The sequence below is a fragment of the Mizuhopecten yessoensis genome, unplaced genomic scaffold (assembly GCF_002113885.1).
Source record: "Mizuhopecten yessoensis strain PY_sf001 unplaced genomic scaffold, ASM211388v2 scaffold10529, whole genome shotgun sequence".
Classification (NCBI taxonomy): domain Eukaryota; kingdom Metazoa; phylum Mollusca; class Bivalvia; order Pectinida; family Pectinidae; genus Mizuhopecten; species Mizuhopecten yessoensis.
In genome coordinates, this window is record NW_018408592.1 from 672349 (window position 1) to 696994 (window position 24646).

At 38.6% G+C, this 24646-nt stretch overlaps 2 protein-coding genes across 3 annotated transcripts in view; both read left to right on the forward strand.

The window, feature by feature from the left end:
• Window positions 1-1364: 1364 nt before the first annotated feature.
• On the forward strand, window positions 1365-5508 carry LOC110460956 (proline-rich protein 2-like). 2 transcript variants are annotated; one of them, XM_021514195.1, is made up of 3 exons: window positions 1365-1550; window positions 4225-4665; window positions 4702-5508. In XM_021514195.1, exons 2-3 carry the CDS (start codon window positions 4227-4229, stop codon window positions 5289-5291), a joined length of 1029 nt encoding a protein of 342 aa, XP_021369870.1. In that variant the 5' UTR covers window positions 1365-1550; window positions 4225-4226; the 3' UTR covers window positions 5292-5508. The 2 variants fall into 2 exon arrangements, with proteins under 2 accessions (XP_021369870.1, XP_021369868.1); XM_021514193.1 differs by having other exon boundaries at window positions 4225-5508.
• Window positions 5509-14483: 8975 nt separating this feature from the next.
• The window catches only part of LOC110460962 (gelsolin-like protein 2), a 34410-nt gene continuing 24247 nt past the window's right edge, over window positions 14484-24646 (forward strand). The window contains exons 1-2 of the mRNA XM_021514204.1: window positions 14484-14591; window positions 22709-22756. Of these exons, the coding sequence (XP_021369879.1) occupies window positions 22750-22756 (7 nt within the window). The 5' untranslated portion in view covers window positions 14484-14591; window positions 22709-22749. The remainder of the gene's footprint in view (window positions 14592-22708; window positions 22757-24646) is intronic.

The window sequence follows — 24646 nt, forward strand, 5'->3', positions numbered from 1 at the left end:
CCTCTTTACGCCCATTCTCACTTATCATGCGCCTTTAACCGAAAATCATTTCGCATGATCCTTCCACCACCTATAATATACCCTAAACGTCAAAACTATAGTTCACTGTTTCAACATAGATATGTTTTCCAAAAACAAACAATTTTTTTAATGAGAACGTAGGGTACATTTTTCATAAAGTGTACATGAGCATGCCTCTATACTCGAATAATCGTGTCGCGTCACTCTTTTTTCTTATACAAAACTTTAAGTTTTGCTTTTTTTCAGTTTATTTAAAATTCATATGTTTTGCTTCAAAGTTTAAGTTTACTTATGTCTAAACAAAACTTAATTAATTCAACATCAATAATTTAAGCTAAAACATGATTTTTTTTTGGCGATTATCTACTGTCGCAAAAAGTCTTACCGGAATTCAAGCAATTATTATCGGTGAATACAAGTTTAGAATATCTAGGTATATTGACAAAATGTTCCGTAAGCATATATCAAGTAGCCTGCATGAAACTCCATATTCGTGGTTTGTCTGTTAAAATGTCAACAGATACGTTGTTTTTGTTAATGGAGGTGTGAAGGATTTTTGTTGTTGTCAAAATCCAGTTTGACAATACACACAAAACCGACATTCAAACTCACAGGGACATGATATTTCAACCATTCAAACAAGGGACACGGTAAGCAGCCCTTCTCACACACACACGGTCGTGACAACTACAATATAGATGAAAAAAACCCACCAAACCAAATACGCTTCGGCCCGGGAATGCGAAAACCAGACTCTTCACAGATCTGGCACGAAAAAATTGTATCTCCAAACTTAAAGGTATATGAAAACCAAACATGGTTGACCCGCCGAACACGAAATGGTTTTATGAATTCTCACATAATCGAGTGGTACCTTGTTCTCGAGCTTTACACTAAGATCAAACTCCATATTTTGAAGCTAAACACATTTTAATGTCCAGATTATAAACTTTTAACTACAATGTACTACACTCAGTAGATAAATGGACGTAGTAGATGAAATCGTCAAGACAATGGCCACTTTGGTATAAAGGCAGAGAAAACACATTTGTTTGTGTTGTGACAACGAAATCAAAACATCACAGTCCAATAGAATTTAACGATCACTGTTGATGTAAAATATTTACATATCGAATATGTAGCCCCAATGGTAAGATCTTGACCACTTCAAGCCCACTGGATCTGTTCGTGACGGTGCAAATTTATGCGAGACTCAATTTGAACGAAATGCTATCGCCAGTCAGCGTAAAATACATATTATGTAACATTTCTCGTGTCCACCTTCGGACAATAAGTTTTTCTTTAAGCGAAATAAAAACAGCGATCGGGGCCAAGGACTTGTGAATCACGATTTGACCACTATGGGTAAGCGTGGACGAAAGAGCTACTGTCTCCAACAGGTACCCGTTCTGACGTCACTGGTCTGTGACCGGCCTTATTAGACGAGTCACTTTTCAAATCGATCACTTTTTCATAAACGACAGGACGAACTGAACCTTTTTATTTCAAGAGACTACATCGGTATTGGGGTAAGTGTCGACGGCATCTGGTCTTTTTTATTTTCTTTAACAGTTTCTATTAAATCCACTGTTTTAACTAATAAACATTGAATAACTACTGCAGCTTAACTAATGCACTACTAAGTCCTATTTACTAAAACATTAATAACTCTCTTTTAACTAATGTTTTACCGAGTTCACGTGAATAATGTGTATTTGTGCTCCTAAACAAATGTATTACTGAATATCCTTAACCTAATGTTTTGACTGAGTTAACTAAACTAATGAATTACTTAGTGCTCCTAAACGAATGTATTAATGAGTCCCCGCAACCTAATGTTAAACTAAGTTCACTTGAATAATGTAAAACTTAGTGCTCCTAAACTTATGTATTACTGTCAGCGCCCACAAACTAATGTTTAACTTAGTTCACTTGACTAATGTATTACTTTGTGCTCACAAACTAATGTTTTACTTAGTTCACCTGACTAATGTATTACTGAGTGCTCACAAACTAATGTTTAACTTAGTTCACTTGACTAATGTATTACTGAGTGCTCACAAACTAAAGTTTTACTTAGTTCACTTGACTAATGTATTACTGAGTGCTCCTAAACTATTGTATTACTGAGCGCCCACAAACTAATGTTTAACTTAGTTCACTTGACTCATGTATTACTTTGTGCTCACAAACTAATGTTTAACTTAGTTCACTTGACTAATGTATTACTTTGAGCTCAAAAACTAATGTTTTACTTAGTTCACTTGACGAATGTATTACTTTGTGCTGACAAACTAATGTTTAACGTAGTTCACTTGACTAAAGTATTACTGAGTGCTCACAAAATAAAGTTTTACTTAGTTCACCTGACTAATGTATTACTTTGTGCTCAAAAACTTATGTTTTACTTAGTTCCCTTGACTAATGTATTTCTTTGTGCTCAAAAACTTATGTTTAACTTATTTCACTTAGCTAATGAATTACTGTGGGCACAAAAACTAATGTTTTACTTAGTTCACTTGACTAATGTATTACTTTGTGCTCAAAAACTTATGTTTTACTTAGTTCACTTGACTAATGTATTACTGAGTGCCAGCAAACTAATGTACTACCAAGTCCAACGTAATTCATATATCAATGACTTACATGTAGTAATGTATTACTCTGTCCAACTTAACGAATACATTACTTCGTTTCACTAAACTGATTCATTGCTTAATCTCATTTAAGGATCCCAGTCCTACTGTACAGTGATTTTACGTATGAGGCCATGTCACTTACATTGACCAGGTAGCTCAATGTCATCTTTATTATTATTATTTTCATAAAAGTCCCGCAAGGTGAAGTTTTCCTACAAAAATGAGCTATCAAAGCTATAGTTATGCCCGAAAAAACAGTTTCCAATGTGTCCTGTATGTATGCTGTGCCATACAATCTCATGTAATTAACGTTTTCACTTTGCGAGTAAATACTTATATTGGTGATTTTACTATTTAAGGTTTTACAGTGAACACAAACTTGATATTATTCTAATGTGACAAATAATATTTTTAACATTTTCACTCTCAATCTGAAAGCACTCTTAAGCGTAAAAATAACAATGTTTACGTGACGAGGGGTTGTAGAGGTGGTTGTGTAACTTTTCTTGAACAAACAATGTAGATGGGAAATAAGCCGTTCATATTCAGGGAACAAACCAATGGTTTTCATTAGTACAATATCGTCTTGCCATCCGATTTGAATGCGGTTTGGACAGCGGTACTTACGATAATATATATTGTCTTTTACGATCACTGGTACAAATTTTCCACATTATACACATAATATATTTTGTTCAGCACCTGTGATCATTAATAAAAAAACCGTGTTATTTTGTTAATGGGCTTTGTTTCGAGTAAATAGAATTGACCACCACACGTTTCTGACCAGGTTGTATTATTTTGGCAACTGTACTTCAAACGACCCCAGCAGAACTGACCAAGTAGAAAATTGGGAGTGTACATTATTTATGGGCCTATAGGTACGAAGGTACATTTAAATTAGTTCACATTCCACTGAGAAAATAATACCTGCCTCAGGAAAATTTCTGATACAAGTTCGCATGACTATAGACGTGTGGGCGTATCACAAACACACATACACATTGACACCATCACACAAGGTCAAAAGAATAGAATTCTATCATAAAACACCTTAGCCTTAGTTTTTGACAGTAATATGAAATTAGTTAATTTAAGGGGATATAATAATTATACCATCGTACGCCTTACCTTACTACTACAGCGACATCATAAAGGTTGTAGAAAAATAGAATTATAGCATATCACGCCCACTGCTTGACAGCGACATCACATTGGTTCAAAGACAGTCCACAAGTTAAAGAGAAAAGAATTATACCATGTATGTCTCAGGCCTACTTTGCTAGATAGGTCCCACACAATTTTATGCTACAGATTTATACAATAACACACCGTCTTCTTTTAAACGACCCATAAAAACGTTTATTTTGTTTTGTTTTGAGTTTCTCGTCCTCTCATTTGAAGACTGATGTATAGGGAGACACAAACAAAAAAACATACGTAGGAGAGAAAAAGGATAGTTACATATACTTTACCACATATATTTAAGTTTGACTATACCGGTAGTAATCATATCCTGTATACCAACCAATAGAGTAACGATATACCTATGTTTGTATTGCAGACATGTGGCGGCTGGCTGTATTCTGCCTCGGGGTTGGTCTGTTGGCCCAGGCCTACTCTGTTGAATCCGAGGGATCTGACAAGGAACTCCTCCAGAGATTACTCCGGGTGCTTACTGAGAAGGCTAGTGAGGACGCACTCAGAGAAATCACGCATCAGTTTGAGGAACGTGGCAGTGGAAATAACAAAGGCGGCGATAACGATGACAACGCTGAGAATGACGATGACGCAGATCTCGTACGTTTACTGGAAACAGTGCAGAGAATATGTACTGAGGCTGATTTCGATGGTGTTCCCGTATCGGTAAAACAAACACTGGAGGATATTTGTTCCGTCCTCGACGATGAGGACAATGAGGGTGAGGATGAAGAGACGAAATCACCAAAAGACGGAATGGAAACAAGGGGTAAAACAAACCCATCTAAACCAAAACCAACTGGAGGACCCAAGCCAACTGGAGGACCAAAACCAACTGGAGGACCCAAGCCAACTGAAGGACCAAAACCAACTGGAGGGCCGAAGCCATCTGGAGGACCTAAGCCATCTGGAGAATCCAAACGAAGAGGAAAAGTTGGCGGTATGGAAAAAAGTCCAACTGGAGGACCAAGACCAACTGGAGGACCAAGACCAAGTAGAGGCCCAAGACCAACTGGAGGACCAAGACCAAGTAGAGGACCAAGACCAGCTAGAGGACCCAGACCGACGGGAGGACCAAGACCAAGTAGAGGCCCAAAACCAACCGGAGGACCAAGACCAAGTAGAGGCCCAAGACCGACGGGAGGACCAAGACCAAGTAGAGGCCCAAGACCAACCGGAGGACCAAAACCAAGTAGAGGACCCAGACCAGCTAGAGGACCAAGACCGACGGGAGGACCAAGACCAACTGGAGGACCCCGACCAACTGGTAGACCAAGACCAACTGGAGGACCCAGACCGACTGGAAGACCAATAGGCAGAAAAGTCAAATTCTATATCAGTGTGTTGAAGAAAATTAATCAAGCGTGTTCTGAAAATGATGACACCTCAATAGACGCCCTTCTCCAGGCTATCTGCGAAGTTCTAAACTGATGCATGTCGCCAAGACATTTTTATAAATAACAGGCACTTCAATATAATATAACACTAGACATATTATAAAAGGTACTTATTATCGCAAGCCAACTTAACATTTAATCACGGAAAAAGTTGATATGTTTAAATGTATGATGAATCTTATAAGGTATCTTGTGTAAAAAAAAAATGAAATACAGTATGAACATTTCTGCTGAAATAAATATTACGCTGGCTTGCCATACAGATTTTGTTTTCTGGGTTATGCTACAACGATATGGAATCAGTTTCCAAACCAGCACAATATTTTCGAAATAATTTTGTCTGATTTTGTAGGTATGATAGATTTTGTGATTTTTTTGGCGATAAATAGTGAAGGATGAGTTTGAAGATTGAATAGAGAATGATGTCCAAAAAAGAAAGAAATTAAAGATGCAAGGAAAGTCTGTATACAATATAATTCGAGACAAATCTCCAGAATAAAAACATGTTTTGCATTGTACAAGCTCAAACGTGTCCACACTCCATGAATCTCCTACGTCATTGGTCCCTAAGGTACTCTAAGGTCGTTGGAGTTATCTCCCTTCGTATTGTCAAACTCGCTATGTGCTGCATTTTTGGTCTTTGTGAAAGTTATATTTTTCAAGGACGCACAGAACGGAGAGAGAAAATGATATATACTGACAGGTAGAGGGACGACCAGGTAAAGAGCAACCAACCCATCCTTTATCTACCAAGGACTTTTCCTGTGTATCAATTCGACCCATGACAAGTGTTTGATTGCACATTCGTGACGATAATATGTATAATGCACCAAATTTCGATTGGGATCTTATCTTTCCCCATCCATCTTTACCTGTGTTTCTTTTCGTGATCTTTATATATATATTAACGCCTCCCGTGGCGCCATCTCACTTTTGGCTAGATTACAGAACGTTCGCCATTGCGAGAGTATCCCCACCCCATGTATTTAGGGAAAGCGCAACTTGCGTCTGGTGTTATAATGTGAAGGGATACAATACTGTGCTGTGTATGAAGCTTCGACAGGGCATTACATTAAGGTAGCGCTCTAATGTCGTCAGATTCGCGCTATCGCAAGGGGCTAGGCAAATGTACCAACTTATTGCCTCCAGCACATTCGAATTCAAGACACACATACCTCCACCTCCTCTCTCTCTCTCTCTCTCTCTCTCTATCAATATTTAAAAATTAAGAAAGTAAAGTGGGGGGTTCATGCCATTTTTCAATTTTCAGTCCATATCAAATACTTGTATAAAAGAACTATACGAGATGAAGATGTTTGTCTTACATTCTTACTTCTTTTCAATTCATTATTCAGGTCTTAATGTAAGAGCCAAATTTTACTGTATTTTTTTTTTATCAAATTAAAAGTTCAACTGATTTTGTTACAGTGATCAAAGTACAGACTTTTGTTTATGTTAAAGCATTAAACGAACTATATGAGCACAATCTATTGCACTTTGTTTATTTTTAACCGGTTACAAATTCAAGTAAAGGGAAACTACTCTGTATTGACAATCGTTGCTGAAATATCTTGTCCGGCAATTTTGTGTGACAACCGTTGAACAGTTCAGTTTAAAATGAGTTGTTCTCGGAAGTTGTTACCCATCTTGATTAAGATTTTGACACAAAAAAAACATATACACAACGGGAATCAGTAATAAGTAATGGCAAATATTTGATCATTTTACGATGTTCTATTATTTTTTCTTTTCTTTTTCTTCTCTATATCTTATATCATATTAAATATCAAACTGATCGTATTTATGATAACAATATGAAGGTCTGCATTTATTGACATCATGACAATTATATTGATAGTAAGTGCATTGATAGTAAGTACAATAGTTTCAAGTTTGATAATTTTTATTTAAATTATAAATACAATATATGAAATAAATACTTGAGTTAGTTCACGATACCTATCGTGACTGAGAGAAAATGTACCAATACACTTATATACAGTACATGATTTTATTTTGTATATAAAGCACTGTATCTTAGTGCATTAGTAGTTTTTTCCTCATTCGCAAAATGTACCTATGGTTGATTTAGTCACACGTCTGATAGCGCTGTTAAAATTCGCAGTAACGCCCACAAATACCACAGGGACCTGATTATTTGTTACATCTATATTTGGACCTAAACTAAGGTGTTTAGAGCAATTTTACACGCTTGGTGTTGTTGTTTTTATCGAAAATCGATCTAAACCCCCAAAGGTGTAAAATAACTCAAACAACTTAGTTTAGGTCCAAATATAGCAGTAACAAAGTCTCAGGTCCCTGTGATAAATACATATACAGAGTCATAAGTGTCCCTCAAAACTTACAGTCATAACACGCACGTGTTCTTAATATTACAAATCCATGACTTGTAATCTTATCAATGACTAAACAATATCTAGTGTCCATCAGGACATGTCGATTTATCACAAAACTACCACAGCTAAAGGAGGTATAGAAGTGTGCCCGCTTTCGTTTTTCGCGAATCAAACGGTTATACTGGTTGGTACGATGGCCGACAAGAGCCTGACAAAAAGATTTGAATTTTCATATCTTTTTGTACCACGGTGCACTTTTACATGGTGCACAAAGATTTGAATTTTCATATCTTTTTGTACCATACAAAAGTGTACCATGGTACACAAAGATATGAAAATTCAAATCATTTCGTAACCATGCGTGGTACATAAAGATTATAAACAACTTTACAAAAAAAATCTTTACTTTCACATGTGTATGTACCAACAGCCGATATCAGCCGGCAAAATTATTTGAATTTTCATATCTTTCTGTACCGTGGTACACTTTTGCCCGGTACAAAGAGATATGAAAGCTCTCCTTTTTGTACCGCGTTACACTTTTTTCATTTCTTTTTGTACCACCTACGGTACAAATAGATATGAAAAAAGGGTACCACCAGAGCATCGGAATGTTGTTATCGGACACTATGACCAGAACTGACCCCGAATAGTAAAGCCATAATTACAACGTCAAAACAAATCGTGAGGTTCATTAATCACTTCTGATGAAAAACAGAGTTAGTTGCAATTGTGTAAGTATTGGGGCCTTGACAGGGTCTCCAAAAGGGATAAAGGACATCTGTATATTTTTGTCATTTCCCTTGTTTTGATAGATGTCCCGTTTATAAAAGAATCGTACAACTAGCTCATCGCATTTCCCAAAAATACTTTATAAAAAGGTAGCCTATTTATTCTTCGATGCTATTAAATTGATTGTCCCCTGTTGTCCCCTTGTCCCCTACGACCCCGTCGGTGTTTTCAACTGATTTGGAGTTTCTTTCATTTGAAAAGTTGAAGCAGATAGAATACATTAGAAATGTAAGTATTAGAAAAATAATCCATAATGACTTCCTTTTTAACGTAAAACATTTATAAAATTCGGTAAAGGATATTCATTTGGTGTAATGAAAATAACAGACATTCCGTGCGATATCATGGTGTAATTTGTCATACTTGGTAACCTTTACGTCTGATGGTTTCACATGTTTCTGTACCATGGCTGTTTTCGGCCGTTATTTTGGTACATAAAATTACAAAAGCAACGGGTTGATTTTATTTCTGCTTTCATATCTTTTTGTACCATGGTACGTACACTTTTACATGGTACACAAACATTTGAATTAGTGAACCATGTTACAAAAAGAGATGAAAATTCCTATCTTTTTGGCAGGCTCTTGTTGGCCATCGTAGGTTGGACCAGAGTTGTTCGTTTATTGAATAAGGTCGGACCAAGTAAACAAATGCTGTTTTCAGGCGAGCCTTGTTCAAGCCTAACCAGGCCTGCATAAACTTTTGTAGGTCCGCCATCAAATACTATAAAATCATATGCTTTGTTCCAAAATTTCATAAGAATGACCTAGAGTATTTATACATGTCGTGTAGCTTGCTAGGATAGGGGATTATCAGAAAAGTTCAAATGTTAATGGCATCGACCCACTTCCAAGATTGCAAGGGTCAAATGTGTTAAGATATGCTAATCCTACCAAAGATCTATACTGTTGAGATTCATAAGGCCTAGACGATATAAAGATAATTGCTCGTTTGGAGTAATTAAGTCCTGTCAATTTTGGTCGAATAAATCACCTTGACCCCTGAAATACGTCATGACATAATAATCGAAGCCACGCGGAAAGCTATTTGATTGTTTTCGGGTGCATAAAAAACTGACCAATCGCAAGGCTTATACTGTCTTTTGAAGATTACAGAGGAGTGACAGCTGACTTCAAAGCCGGTCAATTTTACCGTTACACTGCCACTTGATTCTTTTGATGTACAGCAAAGGATCAAATTGGTCTCCTTGTGTCGGCCACAAAGTGGTACGTACAGGACCTTCAATTTCGTCATGACATGTTCCAGACGTGCACAGAACGTGATAAGTGCGCGTATCCGCTGGAAACTGGAGGATAGAAATAATACGAACTGCTAGGAAGACCTTAATTAAAACCAAAACTTGACTTTGATCTAAAGTATATGGTTTTTGTCAATATCTTATGTGAAATATAGCAAGCCATTTTGAAACGAAATGTTTAAATTACTTACAGGGAAATACCAAAACACGAGTTTTCAAAATTACAAATTCATGACTTGTAATCTTATCAATGACTAAACTATAGCTTCATCACATTACCACTACATCTAAAGTCAATATAGAAGTGTACAATGATCAAGTAAAATAAAACCACCAGTTGATGATGACGAACGGCGTATAAGTGGTCCTTTAGACTGACTTTAAGCTCGGACAGCTACAGAAGCTCTGCACTGAGAATGGGACAGCAGGGTCCTTTGAGAATTGGCCGTGATGCTGAAATGTTGAATGACAATGTCACAAATGACAAGGTCCGTTTTAGCTTAATTTTGCTATTTTAACTTGCTATAATGGCAGGGTTTTAAAGCCTCCCGCTAGGGATCGAATCCGGGCCATTATTCTGGANTAGAATGGGACTGCAGGGTCCTTTGAAAATTGGCCGTGATGCTGAAATGTTAAATGACAATGGGGAGGCGACTAGTATAATTTGCCAGTGTAGCGATGGCGCAGCGTCTATCGTCCGTCGGTCTGTCTGTCTCAACGGCCTCTTTTAACAATTACAAGTTTGTTTAAATAGACGATATTGACCTCCTTTCAAGTTCATTGGGTCAGTTATGAAAAATGTAAATGTTTTCCTCTAAAGATTCATAAAACATTCAGGTCATCATATTTGGCCTGTAGAGTACTATAGGATAAATGACTGTTACACACTTTTAAGCTTAACATGTTTTAGAATCTTCATGTGAATTTTGCTCAGATTTAAGACCGATCCAGAAGGCCTAGACGATGTTTAGTTTGGTTATTGCTCCGTGGGATGTAATGCTGTCAAAAGTGTATTCAAATATATTACCTTGAGCAACGTTCATGTTATCATGGGTATATAGGTCAAAGCGTTTAAACGTCTTTCAGATCCTTTGTTTCGTTTCCAGACAAAATTATTCATTTCACATAAATCCTATGACATGGAAAAAACCCGCAAGTTCTTGTGCTCTACTTGCATTTTGGTGACCATTTCAAAACATGGCCGATCTACATCACCTCCCTCCCACTCTCGAAATAATGGGAACGGTCAAGAAGATCGTATAACCAAAACTTGATTTTGATAAAAACAGATTGAGTTTTCTATAATTTCTAATTAATAAGCAGTATAGTAAGCGGTTTTGATATGAAATAATTCATTGCGCTTAAGAAAAAAGTTTTTTTGTTGCGTAAAATGTGTCCTCTCTTCCACATAATTGCGAATAATCATTGCAAAATTGAAAACACAGGGGTAATCCCGATACTCGCTATTTCGCTTACGTCAGAGTGATACTCGCTGTTTGGATTACGTCAATACGGCTTACGGCAGAGTAAAATGCTCCCATGATTGAAGAACATGAGAGGTATTTTTACACTTTCTTGTATAAATACTGAAAACTTACCATTGTAACTCAGTCTATATACTATAAGTGGGTCTTAAACTGCTATATCAATATTTTTGATTTAAATTGAATTAGTTTTGACTGAATAATCATATATATGTACGGACATCAGTTTACATACTGCTTTGTGGAGATTTGAATGTAATAACTATTTAATTAAATTACTTTTACACAACACATGTCTTGGCCAATGACTCATTAACAAAACAACATTGAATAGTCTAAACTTAACATAAGTTTTAGCGATATTTTTACCAAAATATGCAGTTGGTAAGTATCCTGATACGGATGACGTACCTGGGTGATACGGATTACGTACCTGGGTGATACGGATTACGTTTATTTACAAACTGGAATGATACGGATTACGGTCAAACAATCATATTTCAACTAAATGAAATCAATATTTTTTAACAAATTTTGGGATATTTTCTTAGTCACAAAGCATCACATAGGAACAAATAGAATATTTAAAATCGACTTTCTTTATTTTTCTAGATCTGAGACTTCCCAAAAGTTTGATTTTTTTCTTCTGTGTTTTAATACTACACTCATTACAAACTTGACCATCATTTGGAGAAGATGTGTATCATTTATATATAGACCGAATATGTTCGTTATTTTGAAATCTAGACAGGTGCTATCGGAATCAAATAAGTATCAGATAATTATATAAACTTACAGTCTTATTCATATCACATATATTTCATTCACCACACACTGCAACTCGCACATGTATGGTGTGACTATCAAAAAAGACAAAATCACATGACTAAACAAATGATATTTGTTTCCACTGGAAATCTCTATTGTCAAATGAAAACAATTATTCTGTCTCGGAATCACTTAAGTTCAACTAGTAAGTTACAAACTTACATGATAAGCTACTTATTAAGGGGCAGTAACTCTTATTTCAAGGGAGGGAGTTCGAAATGTTTGGTGACGCGACCTCACAACCTTTAACAACTAGAACTGTAAGCCAAAGGCTAACTAATACCCCCGCTCCAATATAAACCAGAACTATAAGCTAAAGGCTAAGTAAGGTAAAGCATTGCAAAGCAATCCATAGTCTCCCACCAGTAATGATTTCTTTATTCACTGATCTGTACACTTATTTAAGTATATAGATAAGTGACATACTTTCTGTACTTCCTCCCAATTGCAAAACATACTTGCAAACCAAATATTGTTAGCCCAGATGAACCAGTTTTGCTGAAATCGTCATAGCAGTTAAGGAAGAGCTGTCAGGACAAATATTTCAAACAAAGGGCCATAACTCCTTAATAAAGGGTCGAAATGAAAGAAATATTACCCTGATCCGACCAGCAGTTTCGGAGACAACACCTTTTTCTCTCAACAAAGGACCATAACTCCTTTTTAAAGGGTCGGAATGAAAAAAATACTACCCTGATGCACGACATCAAATTAACCCCGTAGTTTTAAAGGAGTTGTCCATACAAGGATTTTTCAACAAAGGGCCATTTTGTAAAAAAGGCTATAAGTTAGCCCCGCAGTTTTGAAGGAGTTGCCCGTAGAAATATTTTTCTACAAATGTCCATTTTGTGAAAAAAAAGGCTCGAAATGAAAACAAAACAACGCCTGGATGCACAACTTCATGTGGTACTTATCATATCTGGAGAGTTTCGTTGAAATCGATCCATAACTTAAGAACGAGTTGTCCGGACAAAAAGTTTTAAGATTTGTTCAACAAAGGGCCATAACTTTGTCAAAAAGTGTCGGAATGAAAAAAATACTACCCTTATGCACGACATCAGGGGGTAATTACCATATCTGTAAACTTTCATTGAAATCGGACAAGGATTTTAGGAGACAGACACAGTTTTATTTTAACAGAGGACCATAACTCCTTTTAAAAGGGTCGGAATGAAAAAGTACTATTTGGATTTACAACATCAGGGGGCAGTTACCATATCTGTAAACCTCGAAATTAGCCGAGTTGATCCGGAGAAGTTGTCTGGACATCGATTTTTCAAGAAAGGGCCATAATTCCATAAAAAGGGTTGGAAAAAAATTACCCGGATGCACAACACCAAGGGGTAGTTATCATATCCGAAAATATTCGTTATAATTGGCCCCATAGTTTTGGAGGAGTTGTCTGGACAACTGTTTTTCAACAAAGGGCCATCACTCCGTAAAAAAGGGGTCAGATTGAACAAATAATACCTGGATGCACACCATCAGGTAGACCTCCATGAAGTTGATTCCTAGTTCCTAGTTCCTTATTCCATTACTTATTCGATTCCCTGATTACTTATTCGATTCCCTGATTACTTATTCGATTCCCTGNTAGTTCTCATATCAGAATCCTTTGAAATCGGCCGAGTAGATTAGGAGAAGTTTGTTTTTACATATTGACAAGATATATAACTCACCTGAAGAGACGGAGATATAAATAGTGATAAAAAACTCTCGCTTGATAATCGATTTAATACAAATGTAATCCGTATCAACATAGAACGTAATCCGTATCAACATAGAACGTAATCCGTATCAACTAAAATTGAGCACGTTCGTAATCCGTATCACCAGTTTTAAATAGCAGTTTATGCACAAATGTAATGTCCACGTGATAAATTGATATATTTAATAACTAAAGTATTATTCGTTCTATTATTGTATCTATTTACTTCATTTCAATGACACGGGGAAGCGTTTTATTCATCTGTATATCAAACACACATAGATTTGTGTATTACGTCAAAATATTCATAATTAAAGTATTAAATCTTCTATAACACATGTATCACTCTGAAGTTGGCGAAATAGCGAGTATCGGGATTACCCCCGTGTAAAATGCAGCATGTTTTTGTCATATAAAGCGACAAAACAAAATCATCTTTCAATGTCAAAACTCTCCTCTTTTATTTTGGACTAGACACATATTTTAATTGACAGTATATTTTGTTAAAAATAGGAGTCTTTAATCAGCACTTAAAAAATTGCATATATGGTCGATTTATTCCCATATAATATATACTCATATTTGGATAGGTGCTTAAAATTTTGCCCTAGTAGCCTTATTCCCAACGGTATATTAAAACATAGTGTGACCTCGACAATTAAATTCAACTTCTCCGCCGGAGTTTGTTTTCTTCTGGGCCAGATCAGGGGTTTAGAATGTAGCTAGCTGCGTGGTCTATTTTATAACTCAGCTGCTAGATATTAAAAACACCCCTACAGCTCATTGACAATTGCACTCGTCTATTCAGCAGCAACACGTCACTGTGACCTATGACCTCGGCTACTTTCCACTCCGGAAGAGTTGATACTGCACGGATATCTAGGATTCCAGGCGGGACAGCGCACAGGTAAGGTTGTCGGTGGGTCAGCTCTTGTCATAAACATGCCTTACGTACAAAACGCCGGTGTATGCGGCGAGGGGCATTGTAAATGCTCCAATGATTACGTTACATTTGCTCGTGGTATCGTTGACCACATCCGCAGTACTGTGCTGGTATTACGGTGAAAATTATTTATGGGCGGGGTCATTCCGCATGTTATCTTTTTTTGTGGGGGTGAGTCGGGTAAAAATTATATTATTTTTTTACTTGTTCACAAGACCGCGTACTTAAATTAAATATTTTATATATCATTGTTCAAAAGATAAATATTTAATAAAGTATTATACTTTTTAGTCCATTGTAACATAGAAACAAAGTAACACAATTTGTGGAGGTGAAACAAAGCATCTTCGTGCACCTCCCCCCGTCTCTAATTCTGCATCATTCCACCCCACTTCTCAGCTTTCGCCCAGTCCCACTGTTTAGACCTGATATACCTATCCTAATGCATCTTACCTATTGTGTCGTACCAACAGATGTATTTGTTTGACATTTATTAAAAAAGATTACTTGTGGTATGCTGCCAATATAGATATTTGAGGAAGATTATGATTAATAAGGAAACAGTTTATTACAGACTCTTACAAGAGTGAAACCACAGACTTGGATAACTAATCTAATTCTGTGGTGAAACTTAAATTTAAAAAAAATCATTTTGTATTTTCTTTTAATATTCTAAGACAGAATGAATAAGCTTTATAGACTTGCTTCCATTTGAAACCAGTCAAACCAGTGCGACTAGTCGGACCAGATGATTATATCACATGTATTTGTCAAATGCTGTATTGTTATAAATCCACCATTGTTCTGTATCTCTGTTAATATTCACAGTGAGTCATTCATTGCGAGGCAGTTTCTGTACATTCCTGATAAGTGGGTAATAGGACACATCACAGGGTTTAGGGGGCTTAGTTTATATGAATTCAAAACAACATGGTGTGAATTTCCTAAAACCTTTTGTAAGTTGTGTCTATGCATGAAAAAGCACCGATAGTCTAGGTATTCAGAGCTAAACCATATTTACAAAAGTGATGGGTTAATAAAATTTGTATAATTTCTGTAAACATTTTTAAGTGTCTATTAAATGCATGAAAAAGCTGGCAGATAGTCTAGGTATTCAGAGCAAAATGGTATTCACAAATTGTGGGATTAAAAAAGTGAAAATATTTAAGCAAGCAAAATAAAATCTTACTGATAATCCTTTGCAAATGGGGATGGGGCTTGGTGGAGGGGATAGTCAGCAGATCAAAGTGGTAGATTGGAACCCCCAGGGGGAAGGGTTCAGGCAATGGGTAGAGTGGAACCCCCAGGGGGAAGGGTTCAGGCAATGGGTAGATTGGAACCCCCAGGGGGAAGGGTTCAGGCACTGGGTAGATTAGAACCCCCAGGGCGAAGGGTTCAGGCAATGGGTAGATTGGAGCCCCCAGGGGAAAGGGTTCAAGCAATGGGTAGATTGGAACCCCCAGGGGGAAGGGTTCAGGCAATGGGTAGATTGGAACCCTCAAGGGGAAGGGTTCAGGCAATGGGTAGATTGGAACCCCCAGGGGGAAAGGTTCAGGAAGAGGGTAGATTTGAGCCCCAGGGATTGGTTCAGGCAGAGGGTAGATTGGAACCCCAGGGGGAAGGGTTCAGGCAGTGAGTTCATTGTGTTACAAGCTATAGGTAGATTGGAACCCCTAGGGGGAAGGTTTAGTGGTAATTTAGTGGTGTACTGCCCACTGACCTGGTTGATGGTTGGTAAGGTAGTTGGCACTATAAAGAGGTTTGCTGATTAATCAAGGGTGACCCGAAGATGTTAAAAGGAGGACCTTGAAATATAATGGTATTAAGTGAGGTCCAAAAGTGGAACAAGGTGAATTAATCAAGGATTAACCGTGGTAGGAAAGAGCAAAATACAACAGCTAGACCAGGCATAATCATAAAGGTATACCTAAACCTGTATCTCCACTGAGGGATACCTTAAGTGGTTAAAAAAGACAGAAGTTTCTACCACAGGTACCTGGACTCGAGTGATCAATATCATTCAAGGCAAGATATTTTAGTTGCTAGATAGATTATTGTTAAAGGTTTTGAGCTTAAGTGTGTTGCGGCCATTGTATATTTACAATCCTGGATGTTTGTTAAAAATCAGAGATCCTTGTTTACTGTAGATTGGTAGGAAACCTGGGTGTGGAGAGAGACTGTTTGTGAGGGAAAGATGGGCATTGCAGGTTATCTTTTTGTTGAGGAGGAATACTTAATATTAGAAATTGAGGAGCCTGGTTGTGGGAAGGGGCTGTGGGAGCTTCAATGGGAGAGGGAATGGCCTATAACCTGAAGTGAGAAACTAACATCTAAGATTGATAGGGGAGGGATCGGTGAGTGAAGAGAGACCAGTCTGTGAGGCTAGCTGGGAGGGGGACTGGTCTGTAAGGTTAGGTGGGAGGGGTACTGGTTTGTGAGGTTAGGTGGGAGGGGTACTGGTCTGTAAGGTTAGGTGGGAGGGGTACTGGTCTGTGAGGTTAGGTGGGAGAGGGACTGGCCTGTGGGGTTAGGTGGGAGGGGGACTGGTCTGTAAGGTTAGGTGGGAGGGGTACTGGTCTGTGAGGTTAGGTGGGAGAGGGACTGGTCTGTAAGGTTATGTGGGAGGGGTACTGGTCTGTGAGGTTAGGTGGGAGAGGGAAAGGCCTGTGGGGTTAGGTGGGAGGGGGACTGGCCTGCGAGGTTAGGTGGGAGGGGGACTGTTCTGTGAGGTAAGGTGGGAGAGGGACTGGCCTGTGGGGTTAGGTGGGAGAGGGACTGGCCTGTGAATTAAGGTCGGAGAGGGACTGGCCTGTCAGGTTAGGTGGGAAAAGGAACTGGCCTGTTAGGTTAGGTGGTAGAGGTACTGGCCTGCGAGGTTAGGTGGGAGGGGGACTGGCCTGCAAGGTTAGGTGGGAGGGGGAATGGTCTGTGAGGTTAGGTGGGAGAGGGACTGGCCTGTGAGGTAAGGTGGGAGGGGGACTGGTCTGTGAGGTTAGGTTGGAGGGGGACTGGTCTGTGAGGTAAGGTGGGATAGGGACTGGTCTGTGAGGCTAGGTAGGAGAGAGACTGGTCTGTGAGGTTAGGTGGGAGAGGGAAAGGCCTGTGGGGTTAGGTGGGAGGGGGACTGGCCTGCGAGGTTAGGTGGGAGGGGGACTGGTCTGTGAGGTAAGGTGGGAGAGGGACTGGCCTGTGGGGTTAGGTGGGAGAGGGACTGGCCTGTGAATTAAGGTGGGAGAGGGACTGGCCTGTCAGGTTAGGTGGGAAAAGGAACTGGCCTGTTAGGTGGTAGAGGTACTGGCCTGCGAGGTTAGGTGGGAGAGGGACTGGTCTGTAAGGTTATGTGGGAGGGGTACTGGTCTGTGAGGTTAGGTGGGAGAGGGAAAGGCCTGTTGGGTTAGGTGGGAGGGGGACTGGTCTGTGAGGTTAGGTGGGATAGGGACTGGTCTGTGAGGCTAGGTGGGAGAGGGACTGGTCTGTGAGGTTAGATGGGAGGGGAACTGGTCTTTGAGGTTAGGTGGGAGAGGGACTGGTCTGTGAGGTTAGGTGGGAGGGGGACTGGTCTGTGAGGTTAGGTGGGAGAGGGACTGGTCTGTGAGGCTAGGTGAGAGAGGGACTGGCCTGTGAGATTAGGTGGGAGAGGGACTGGTCTGTGAGGTTATAGGTGGGAGGGGGACTGGTCAGTGAGGTTAGGTGGGGGAGGGACAGGTCTGTGAGGCTAGGTGGGAGAGAGACTGGCCTGTCAGGTTAGGTTGGGAAAAGGAACTGGCCTGTTAGGTTAGGTGGTAGAGGTACTGGCCTGCGAGGTTAGGTGGGAGGGGGACTGGCCTGCAAGGTTAGGTGGGAGGGGGAATGGTCTGTGAGGTTAGGTGGGAGAGGGACTGGCCTGTGAGGTAAGGTGGGAGGGGGACTGGTCTGTGAGGTTAGGTTGGAGGGGGACTGGTCTGTGAGGCTAGGTGGGAGGGGGACTGGTCTGTGAGGCTAGGTGGTAGGGGGACTGCCCTGTGAGGCTAGCTGGGAGGGGGACTGGTCTGTGAGGTTAGCTGGGAGGGGTACTGGTCTGTGAGGTTAGGTGGGAGAGGGACTGGTCGGTCTGAGGTAAGATGGGAGAGTGACTGGCCTGTGAGGTTAGGTGGGAGAGGGACTGGCCTGCGAGGTTAGGTGGGTGAGGTACTGGCCTGTGGGGTTAACTGGGAGAGGGACTGGCCTGCGAGGTTAGGTGGGAGAGAGACTGGTCTGTGAGGTTAGATGGATGAGGTACTGGCCTGTGGGGTTAGCTGGTAGGGGGACTGGCCTGTGGGGTTAGCTGGGAGAGAGACTGGCCTGTGGGGTTAGCTGGGAGAGAGACTGGCCTGTGGGGTTAGGTGGGAGAGAGACTGGCCTATGGGGTTTGGTGGGAGAGGGACTTGCATGTCATGATGTGAGGTTGGATAGGAGAGGGACAGGCTTGCTACATTGAATGGGAGTGGGACTATCGTTTCAGGTTAGGTGGGAGACTGACTGGCTTGTGAACTTGAGTGAAAGATGGACATGTGAGTGTGGATGGAAGAAGTACTGGACAATATTGGGTGGGAGAGGGACTGACATCTAGTGCCCTATGAAGAACAATTTAACAGTTAATTCCAGTCTTTGTAGTCGCCAATCAACACATGTACAGCTGTTGCTATACATAGTGTGATATTGTTTATCCAATCTGTGAAACATCCGCTCATAATTTCTTCCATTCTATCAATATTTTTGCCTTGTTATATGAAGGAAATGACTCCAGCATTAACACAGATGAATGTATAACAAATAATTGATCAGGGGCAGCTGGCTCCATGTATGTAACGTATGCATGTATGTATATTGCTTTGAGCTAATATTTAACATTGTTGATGACAATGCACTGTTGCCATTTTTACCTACATTTATATATATCATTATGTCAGACTAAACGACAGATATTGATAAAACTTGGTTGATGATAAAGCTAAAACATAAACTGATGAAGAAGTTTTCATATTGTTGGATTCTTAAAATAATGTAGAATGATGTATATTTAGATGTATGACACACTCCTTGCACCCAATATTATACATTGAGTGATGTCGTACTGTACATAATCTTTTTGTAATTTTCTTTTTATTCAAGATGTTTTGCAATATGTGGTATAATTACAATCAAACATTTCATATTATATTTAGCTCACCTGGGCCCAATAGGGGAAATAGAGGATTTTTTTTCTCCTGCTATACAAGTGAAGGGATTTTAACCAAATGCAGTCTGAAGCATGATTAGGGACAAAAGAATCAATTTTGTATAAACTGAGGTGTGTGGGCCTCCTTCTAAGGGCAGATGGGTGGGGCCCATTAGGGGAAATAGAGGAAAACATCAAATATCCTTCTCCTTTTGTACCGATGAAGGGATTTTGACCAAATTTGGTCTGGAGCATCATTGGCCAAAGGGTTCTCAGTTTTGTATGAACGGAGGGTATGGTCCCCCTGGGGGCAGAGGGACGGGGCCAAATAGGGGAAAATAGGTAAATCTTTAAAAATCTTCTCCTCAACCAATTGAAGGATTTTGACCAAATTTGTCCTAGAGCATCTTTGGACAAAGGAGACTCAAGTTTGTATAAACGGAGGGTGTGGGCCTTCTGGCGGCATAGGAGCGGGGCCCAATAGGGGAAATAGAGGATTTTTTTTCTCCTACTATACAAGTGAAGGGATTTAAACCAAATGCAGTCTGAAGCATGCTTAGGGAGAAAAGAATCAATTTTGTTTAAACTGAGGTGTGTGGATTCCCCTTCTTTGGGGCAGATTAGTGGGGCCCATTAGGGGAAATAGAGGAAAACATTAAAGATCCTTCTCCTTCTGTACCGTTGAAGGGATTTTAACCTAACCAAACTTGTTTTAGAGAATCTTTGGGCAAAGGGAATTGAATATTTATAAATGGAAGATGCAACTTTGTTACTTGTACTCCTTTGATAAACCTGAATGGTACTCAGCAGGTTTTAAATTGAAAAATAAAATACCAGGTGAGCTATTAAGGCCCCTTGGCCTCTTGTTATATATACTCTTACTTACATCAGTTGATATACTTGACGCCAGTAAATGTAATGGTACACATGTACACATGTATTGCCTTTATGAGAACAGAGAGAGAGAGAAAAGAAAAGAATTAAAAAAAATAGCAAAGAAAAAATGAGAATGTCCACAGAAAAAGGAAGAAAAGGAGAATCTTGTTTTTGCACTGCTGCTCAAGAATAAACAGAACTTTGTGTTTTGGATAAGATTATAAGACAAACTTCTGTATTAGTTGTAAGTAAGGTGCTTTCGGCTTTGAACTGCAAGTGAATACAGCCATATACATTTACACTTGGGCATACTGTACATATTGCCATTTTAAGTTGTTAAGTAGATGTAGTCACTTTGTACTGTATGTAGCTGTACCTAGTACTTTAGGTAGGTCGGTAATGGTTGAGTAGAGGGTGGGAAAACACATAACATGATGAACCCTGGCAAAGACCCAGAGGAAAGGAACGATCTTTATCTTTGTACATTGCATAGGTGTAATGATCTGTATCTAACAACTTTAATTGGAATTGAAGAACATCTATAAATGTACTGCACCTGTAGACGTGGGGAAATTAAATAATATGCCTGCTCAGTGTGACAATGTATGTTATTGTAATTATATAAGAGGCAATATATTTTGTAGAATTGTAGGTTTTCCTCGGTTTTTGCTAAGGGGATATTGAGGACACCAGTATATAGATCTAGATCTGCTGCACCGTTGCTACATTTTGGATCTATCGGGGATCAATCTAGGTTTTAGGGGAATCTACCCTTTTTCAGAATTGGGGGAAATTCAAATTTTGTTACAAGGCTCTAGCGTCATGTAGGTAAAAGATAAATGGTTTGTCCGACATACATGTATGCAGTATGTTTGAATTTATAAACAACTTAAAGCTTAAAATTGTAGAATTTTGTTAAAATCATTTGAAGAAAATGTATTCAAAAGCAGTATTATGTATTGTATAACTGTTGAACTTTAAAGAAAACATATAGGGGAAATAGTTTGAAGAAAACCACTATTTTCTTGTTGAAATGGTGGAATTTGAGGCACATAGGGGGAATTTCAAAGAACAGGAGTTTTCTTCTGTAGAGGAAGCTACCCATAAACGGTAGTGAAACAAGTCTAGCTTGATCTCAGCCTATCTCTTTCCTTTTCTGAGTACTATTTTCTATGGTTTCTTCTCCGGCACCCTTCCTCATATGACCTTGAATATGTGTGTTGCAAGGATGTTAGTCCGTAAACAAACAAAAAACAATCTTAAGGAACTTGAAAAACGAAATGCATACAGTAAATAATGTGTAAAACTCAATGGAAAATCGAATCTCTTTCCCTGAAGAAAGGAACAGGATTCTAGATTGTCTTAATTTGTAAATATATATATATATAAAAATAGATATAAATTGGAGAGGAAAGGCTACATCCCAGTTGCTCCAAGAAACCCTGCAAGCACAGAGTCTGAAGTTAGTGCATTGGGTGTGTCCTTGTCAAGGCAGCTGTTGTTGTTTCATTGACAAGACCACTACAGGTATATCCTAGTCAATGTCACTATAGAGGTATTTTAAAGTCAAGGTCGTTGCTGAAGGTGTGTTTAGGTCAAGGTCATTACTGAAGGTGTATCCTGGTTAAGGTCACTGCAGGCATGATTTTGTCGAGGACTGTGGTCAAGGTCACTGCAGGTTATCACTGGTTGTCAGGGTCTCTGAATGAGTGCTCAAGTGCAATCGGCCCATAATTGCTAGATCTCAAAGATTTGTTTACAAGTGCTGTGATGAATAACAATGTAGAATTTTGAGTCGAGCATACAAATACAGGTAATTTTAAGGATTTTGTTTTTGATTTATACAGAGATTGGACACAGTTTATATGCAAATGTCATTTGCTATACATTATTCCTGTTACACAACTGGCCATGGGTTAACAGTCAATAATAGATTGGTCCGCCCATTACCGGTAAACACGAGCTATTTATAATTCATTGTTCACAATGTCCTCTCTTTTTCATATCTGTATTTTTTCTCTTATTTCAGATCAAGTTTAGTTACTTCCTTGTCAGCAGCCAACAGACAAAATGTCGGGTAAGTTAACAGACTTTTTTGGGTAGGTCTGGATGACTACTGTGGACAGAAATTCTATATATAGCACATGTGGTGATATATGATTCATACAAGGGGATTGTATATTTTCAGAACAATAAATAACGTTAAAAAGATTTCATACAGAGCAAAACAGTCCTTAATTTATTGTTGGTAAACATCGTAGATTTTACCGTCTGTGACAGACAGACTGTTAGGGGCTCCTTCCTTATATGTCTACTAGGTGTACAGATAATACAAATACAGTTATCCCAAAAGTGCACATATCTCTATTATACAAGGGCTTGTTAAACTCGCTGTGAAACAATCCATATAAAACACCTTGAAAATCTCAGACTATATTCTGAAAAGTTACTGTAATATATTATAATCAATGATACACCATGAAAATTGACCTACGTAACCACACAAAGCCCTTAAACCCTGAACACCCACCCACACACTTCCATCCTAAAATAGCTGTTATAACATCTCTCTACCAAGGACTTAACAAGAATACTTGAGGTAGCATCCTCCTACATCCCTTATACTTCCTTGTAAATAGTATTGTAACTGCTATGACATATCTATTTGATGTACTTCCCTGTAACGCTGCTAAAGTAGTTATTAAGGTAGTAGGATTGTGTAGCCATTTCTAAGTAGAATTTCTTCAAATTTAGTAGTTATATTGCTTTGAAATAAAGAAAATTTTCTGCCACAAAGAAATATAGGTTGTCATAATTTTAAGGAATTTAAATGGAAATTTATGTAAAAAGGAGTGACTTTTGAAAAAAAATGAAAGACACAATGTTTTGCAAAATAATGTCAATAAAAATGATACTGCCATAGATAAGTATTGCATTAATGTATATCAATTTAATAAATGCTGGAATTATGTCAAATAAATTATCTATAAACAATTAAAAATTGACTTTTTATAATAAAACCATATGCACATTGTAATTGCGGGTAAGAGTTATCTTTCTTGAAAAATTATACAGTAATGAAATAGGTAGCCAGTTTCCTGAAGTACAGAAAAATGGACACATGTGGCTCATTGATAAAAAAACCTGAATCAATGCCTGCATTGCTTTGAAATACTTTAATATTGAGAGAACACACTGTTCTGTCAATAATAAACATACAATATCCATCAGTCTAATATTAAACATTAGAATATGCAGAAATTGTGATACTGTCTCCCTACATTGGATTTTCAACTAGGGATGTACTTCCTACTTCCCTTTATCAATACACTCCTATGACCTTAACAGGAAGAGTCACTCGCAACATGCTCAAGCGTCACCAGTATCTTTATTGGCTGTCTAGTTTCCTTGTACGATACTAAAGTAGTTGTTACAACACATATTGATTTATTTTCTTGTCACTTAGGAATTTTTACCATGTGTTGACTCTTCGGAAGTACCATTTTAAATATCTTCTCGGGTTACCATGAATTGATGTTTGGAAGTACATTTTAAATATCTTCTAGTTATAAGAAGGTTGAAATCTTGATAGTTTGTATTCATAGCTAGGGCTGTGAGTTCGTAAAAATATATGAAAGTGACCTTAACCCTTTCATCCCTATGTAACTTTAGTAGACTCTACCATACATTGATCTGGATGAGTCCATTATGGTCTACAGTGTTGAAAGGGTTAACACTGGTCCAACATGACATGAATCATCAGTTGGATATCCTATGAAGCCAACAACATAGAAAAGTTTATTGTACTATTTTCAGGGTGGTCCGATTCTTTTTCGAGGCAACAAATCAATACATTTAGATGTCAGAAATCATGACAATTATATAATGCACTCGAATAAAACATCAGGTAGATGCATTATATGGTACAATATATATATTGTACTAGAGTGCAAGACACTCCCATAGG

Bases quoted from the DNA above. Each gene is read 5' to 3' on its own strand.
- LOC110460956 (XM_021514193.1), top strand. From the start codon at position 4,227: ATGTGGCGGCTGGCTGTATTCTGCCTCGGGGTTGGTCTGTTGGCCCAG.